A 6466-nucleotide genomic window follows, 5' to 3' on the forward strand; every position below is an offset into this window, starting at 1 on the left:
AAAAAAAAAAAAAAAAAAAAAAAAAAAAAAAAAACCCTTATGTAAAGGTAAAGAATAGAACCCCACATTTAGAGAAAGGTATCCCACTGGATATTTGAGGAACTTGGTTATCACATCAGGCATGATAGATAAGCTTGTATACTCTGGAGTGAGAAAGAATCAGATTCAAATCCTGACTCAACTACTCCATAGCTGTGTGACTTTAGGCAATTCTTTGATGTCCCTGGGCCTCAGTTTCCTCATCTATACAATGGGAATAATCCATCTGTACCACTGATTATTGCAAGAACTAAATGATATCACACAGGTGGGTGAGTAGCACATACTGGTGCTCAGTAAACATCTCATCATTTATCAGAGCATCAACATGTGGACACAGTCTGGCTGTATTAAGGGCAAGGGGTTACTTCCTACAAATTCTAGCACCCCCTCCTCTTCCTGAGTTCCCAGGCAATAAACTTTTTGCCTTGAATGGCGGACTGGTTGGGCTTTTTCCAGGGGCTCTCCTCTGACCACATCTGTGCCTGTTCAGCAAAAGGGGCCTCTAGGCAGAGAAGACTAAACGCCTTCTGAGACCTCAGCTCTTGATCGCCAGAAAGTTCCATTTCCTCTCCCAGGAATAACCACTTTGCTGCAAAATTCATGGGAGCAGAATGTAAGCCACTCCAGGCCACGCTCAGCCCAGTCTGAACCCAAATCCGTCTCTGAGATGTAAAGGTTATGCGCACTGACCCGCGGTGGGGGAGAAAATTACAAACTTGAATCAGAGATGCCTTATCCACAGTGGCCAGGAAAAATCCTGTGACCGGACTGCTGAGACGCAGAGGAGAGAAAAGGCTCATCCCTACACACCTGCAGGCCAAAAAAGAGGAGGCACATGGGACCAATGACAACAGCCTCCCAATCATGCCCCCTTCTCTCCGAAACCATCCCCAGGGGCATGAGTGGCGCGGGCGGAGGCGGCAGGCGGACCGCGGATGAGGCGTGTTCCGCGCGCATTTCCCGAGTATTTTCGAGGAAGGAAAAGAAGAGGGCGCGCCCCGGGCGCGGAGGGCAGCAGGTGCAGCTGCTGGGGACTTACTTGAGGAGAAGTTGGCCTCGGAGTGGACGGGAGGGGTGGAGGGCAGGAAGGGCGCGTGTCCCACGAAGAAGGAGCGGAGGGAGCGCTCGGACAGCAGCGGGGAGCGCTGCTGGGAGGGGATATTCTCACAGCTGCCCACGCTGCTGTGGATCTTGAGGTTCAACGGCTTGCTTTTCTTCTTGGCTCTGAAAGGGAGACAGAGAAAAGAAGAGAGGGAAATGTATCCCTAAGCACACACAGTGAGAGCAGGGGGACCCAATCTCCTTAGCGTGGCACCCAGTAACCACTCCCCACCTCCGTCTGGCCCTGCCACCCTCTCCGGCTCCCTCCCACTGGGCTCCAGCCATGTATTTTGTGCTGCTTCTCACCTCCAACCCTTGGCTTACGCTCGTCCCACGGCCTGGGAAACCCTCCCCTGCTTTGTCGGGTCAAGGCCCCATGTGCTTTTTTACAACTCTGGTGTCCTCTCCTCCAGGAAGCCTTCCTTGACACCCCAGTCCATCCCAACCAGGGTTGAGTCTTCTTCCTACAGGAAGCCTTCCCTGATACTCCCCCCTTTCCTCCTAGCTTGGGTTGGTGTTCCTCCTCCATCCTCCGAAAATAGTCTCTATATATCTCTGTGGCTGCGTTTTCCTATATTTTCCAAATTTGTTCTTTTAGGCTCTGTCTCCCAAGTGGACTGAGGGTCTTTGAGGCCAGCGACTCTGTATTGTTCGTTTCTCCGTCTTTGGCAACCAGCACAGAGCCTGGCACACAGTAGGTGCTCACGAAATGTTTATTAAATGATCGGTCTGGATGAAGACGGCCACTCATAACGCTGCATTTTAACTCTCCATCTTCCAGGTCTGACTGTGGTGAGCTCCTTGAGGGTCAGAACCTGTGGTTTTTATTGTTGGAGCTCTCAGCCCCTAGCTCGGCCCCAGCGGAATAGAATGTACCTCTTGGGCTGGTTCTGAAACATTTCTCCCTTTCCCCAGGAGTTTAGGTGATCAGTTGAAGAGAGTTTGGTTCAAAATTAACCTCACCGCCTTCCCCCCAACCCCCAACTCCCCCAGTGCCCTGTTCAGGTGTGGCCAGGAGTTGGGCGCCCTCTTGTGGCCAAAGCAAACCTGCCTCGCAAATGTTCACAGATCCGGACGGAGGGCCCAGGAACGGGTGTTCATCTAAGACTAGAGGCCTCCCACACAGGCAGCCTAAAAGTCACCCTCTCCAGGAGGTCTGCTGCCCCTCAGCTTTAGGGAGTTCAAGTGTGCCTGCAGAGTTGCCCCCCGCAGCGCCTGCGCGGGCAGCCCTGCTCCCCATCCCCGCGGGGTCTGCAAGGCCCAGGAAGACGCCTCCTGCTAGAGCAGCACGCTGGCAGGCTCACCCCCAACCGTGGCTGGAGAAGATCAGGCAACGGGGGTGGCGGCATTTCATTCCACACGAGCGTCCAGTGGTGGAGAGTCACAAAGGCATCTACACAGAGGGAGTGCAATGTAGGAGTTACACTCGCAGGCTTTGGGCTCAGGGAGCCTGGAGCCTGGGTCCTGACTGTGACCTCAGGAAAGTGATCTCACCTTTTCGTGCCTCAGTGTCCTCACCTGGACGATGGGGGAACCACAGCACCTACCTAAGAAGGATGGGTGACGATTCTACGGGATCATGTGCTTGGCACGGGGCCCAGCACAGAATGAGGGTTCAGGTGACCTGATGTTAACATCACTATGACCAGGTTAAACTGGCTGTCTGTATAGCAGGGGCTTAACCTTGAAGAAGCCAAAAACTGAAGCCAAGCCATGTTTTTCACCTGAAACATCCAGCAGCTCCCTCAACCCACCACGACCTGTGGCAGATGAAGAGGATGCAGTCAAACCCTGCAGCAACAGGTACCATGATGATCTCCCAGACACAGATGGCAGCCTTGAGGCACTGGGCCACTAAGTGATGAGGCCAGATCCCTTGTACAAGAAGAACCAAGTCTATATGTAAAATAGATCACTAATAAGGACCTACTGTATAGCCCAGGGAACTCTTCTCAATACTCTGTAATGACCTATATGGGAAAGGAATCTAAAAAAGAGTGGATGTATGTATATGTGTAACTGATTCACTTTGCTGTACAGCAGAAAATAGCACAACACTGTAAATCAACTATACTTCAATAAAAATTTTTTTAATAAAATAAAAAGAAGCAAGTCTAACCCAGCACAGGTGTAATAGTAGCTCAATGCTGCTTCACTCATGGCCACAGATGGAGCAGAGAAGGAGTGTGTATAAATAAATGTTAGCTGGACAGATGGATGGATGGATGGATGGGTGGGTGGGTGGATAGAGGGGAAAAGGGTGAAAAGTGGAAGGATGGAATGAATGAAAGACAGAGAGGATGAGAAGATGAAAGAATGGGAGGGCAAATGGATAGAATGAAAAAGAGAATAAGAAGATGGAAGGATGGGGAAGGGGAGGATGGATGGATGGATGAATGGATGGATGGAAGGGTGAAAAGGTCAAAGGATGAAAGGGTGATGGATGGATGGACGTAATGAAGGAGGAGGGGATGGTAGGATGGAAAGATGGATAGAAAGAAGGGAGGAAGAGAAGATAGGAAGAAGAGAAAGCGGAAGGAAATTCTATATCGCTTCCCACCTACCAAGGAAGTCTTTGTAGACAGGATGTAGGATTCACCTTTACCATCTGTGCTCATTACCCAGACATGCTTGGAGGGGAAAACAGACACAATCGACTGTGTCTGATGACGTGACTGTGACTAAAATTTACGGGATATTTTGCAGTATATCCTGCAGATGCAGTTAAAAAGAACATCCTCTCCATGATCTTCACAGGATATTAGATATCTATTACATAAATGTATTTTCTGGAAATGGGGCCAATTCCGGGGAAAGCAGCAAAATGAAACACTGGCACAGGCAGCTCCATCCTCTGGGGCTGTATCAGCACTGGGTGGACATGCCGCTTTCTGGAAGGGCTCTCTGACGTGGCAGGCTGGACCACAAACTGTGCCTAGGAAAATGTGCTTGTTTGACCAGGTACAGCAAAGGCCTAGTCCAATGTTGGCATCTAGAAAAGTTCTTCCAACCTTCCTGATTTGCATAGCATATTTGAACGAAAAGGATCCTGAGAATTCTCACCTCTTCACATTGGTTCATTACTTTCCATCTCCAGCCCACAGTTCTGGACCAAGCCACCTTCCTCCCTCACCTAAGCAACTGCCGCTGCTGCCTCTTAAAATCCTAATCCCACCTTTGTTTTCCTTTGCTTTGTTTTCTTTGTATTGAGGTAAAATTCACATAAAGTTAACCATTTTAAAGTGAACAACTCAGTAGCATTAAGTATCCACAATGCTGTGCAAACACTACCTCTATTTAGCCCCCCAAATATTTTCCTCATCCCCAAAGAAAACCCTCTACCCATGAAACCATTACTCTCCATTCCCCTTTGCTCCAGCCCCTGGCAATCACTAATGTTTTCTGTCGCTAAGGATTTGCCTATTCCAGGTATTTCATATAAATGGAATGAATCATCCAATATGTGACCTTTGCATCTGGCTTCTTTCACTTAGCATCATGTTTTTGAGGTTCATCCATGTTGTAGCATGTATCAAAACATCATTCCTTTTAATGGCTGAATAACACCATCTGACTTTTAATTCTTTACAATGTATTTTCTACCCAGCAGTTAAAGTGATGTTTAAAAATGGTACATTGTATCATGTCACCCTCAGCTTAAAAACTTCCAAAGGTTTTCCATTGTCCTCCCTTCCCATGGCTTACAAAAGCTTCATAGCACCCTCAACACCCTCTCTCCAACTTCTTTACCATCACCTTGTCACCCTCTGACTCTGGTCATCTCCCTGGTCCTTGACCACACCAAGTTGTCATCCACCTCAGGGCCTTTGCACGTGCTGTCCCTCTGCCTGGGGCGCTATTCCCCATCCTGTTAGTGGAGACCTACTCACCTTTAGGCATCACTTCCTCAGAGACACCATCCCCAATCCTCAGAACTAGTCAGATCTCTAGGCTACATGTGCTCCCAGCACTATGTGAATTCTGCATTTACTTATGTGGCTACTGAATGTCTGTCTTCCCCATGGCCTGTGCCCCCCCCCACACACACACAAGGGAAGAATCTGTATCCCCAGCACCTAACACAAAGCAGGCACGCCACAGTGGCAGAGCCACGATCAGATGCCGGGTCCACAGACTCCCAACCACGTCCATGTGCCACAGCTCAGGCTAGGACCTAACATCCTCCATCAGGGGGTGGGGGGTGGGGGAATTCTAAAGGACTGTGTCCCAGTTTCGATCTGTGAGTCAGGAGGACTGTTTATCAGCCATCTTCCCAGTTAATTCCCAAATATGGGCTCCTTGAGGGCGGAGATGCATCTTATTTCTTTCGCCAGCCTCTGGCCACTTCTGTCTGGATCTGGCAGACAGCTCTGCACTCATAAGGCTCCTGATCGATGCCCATTTGCCAGCTAGCCTCTCAGAGCCTTCATCACAAACGTTGCCAAGGGAAGTCCCAGACTGATGCTTAGGCTTTGCACCGTTTCCTCCCCCCAAAGTCTGCTGGATTTTGAGCTAAGCCGAGCCGCTGGCTCACACAGCCCCTCAGCTTCCTCAAGTGTGGGGTTGTGTCCCCTTGCATTTGGAAGCCTTCACCAGCCAAACCCCTCAGCATATCATTAACGGGGTCTGGGGCATCTGGCCCTGCCGATTGGCAGGAAATGACAGGGCTGGGAACAGGCAGGCTCCTCGCAGGCATGGCAGGAGGACAGGCACAAACACACATTCTCACACACCACCCTGGGCAGCAAAGTGCTAATCCAGTAGCCACTTCCCCAAACAGGAAAAAAATGCCTGCTGGTCTAACCCAGAGCTGCGTGAGCTGCCCCTCCCTCTCAAACTGGGCCATTTAAATCCTTTGCAGTTGGCCTGATCTGATTACACAAGAGGAGACCTCCAGGAAAGACCCTTTTCAAAACCAAAGAATAACACCAGTTCTTGGGTGAGAAGGGGTGGAGGTGGGGGGAGTACTTAGGGACCCTCGGCTCAGCTGCTTGAGCCTGGGGAAGGAGGAGGTTTGGAAAAGCCTAACACTGGGAGGCTGTTTATTGAGAATCCATTGTGGTCCTTGGCCACAGGCAACAACCCTCATTTCTGGCCTAGGCATGCCCAGAGCATGGTAAGAATCAAGAGGGGCCCTGGCACAAAAAGGAGCACTGATGAGTCAGTCAGACAACAGAAGCTGCATTTCTCCAGGTGTGGAGGAACAGGCAATGCTCTTAGATGAGAAGTGGATGCCATTTTTGTATTTTAAAAGTTGAAATTTGAGGGCTTCCCTGGTGGCGCAGTGGTTGAGAGTCCGCCTGCCGATGCAGGGGACACGGGT

The 6466-nt window shown here is 50.0% G+C and overlaps 1 protein-coding gene across 1 annotated transcript in view; it reads right to left on the reverse strand.

Annotated features, from left to right (window-relative positions):
* The window catches only part of KSR2 (kinase suppressor of ras 2), a 414563-nt gene that overhangs the window by 175756 nt on the left and 232341 nt on the right, over window positions 1–6466 (reverse strand). The window contains exon 5 of the mRNA XM_055080456.1: window positions 1082–1266. Coding sequence (XP_054936431.1) covers window positions 1082–1266 — 185 coding nt within the window. The remainder of the gene's footprint in view (window positions 1–1081; window positions 1267–6466) is intronic.

Source organism: Physeter macrocephalus, chromosome 19, assembly GCF_002837175.3.
Source record: "Physeter macrocephalus isolate SW-GA chromosome 19, ASM283717v5, whole genome shotgun sequence".
NCBI lineage: Eukaryota > Metazoa > Chordata > Mammalia > Artiodactyla > Physeteridae > Physeter > Physeter macrocephalus.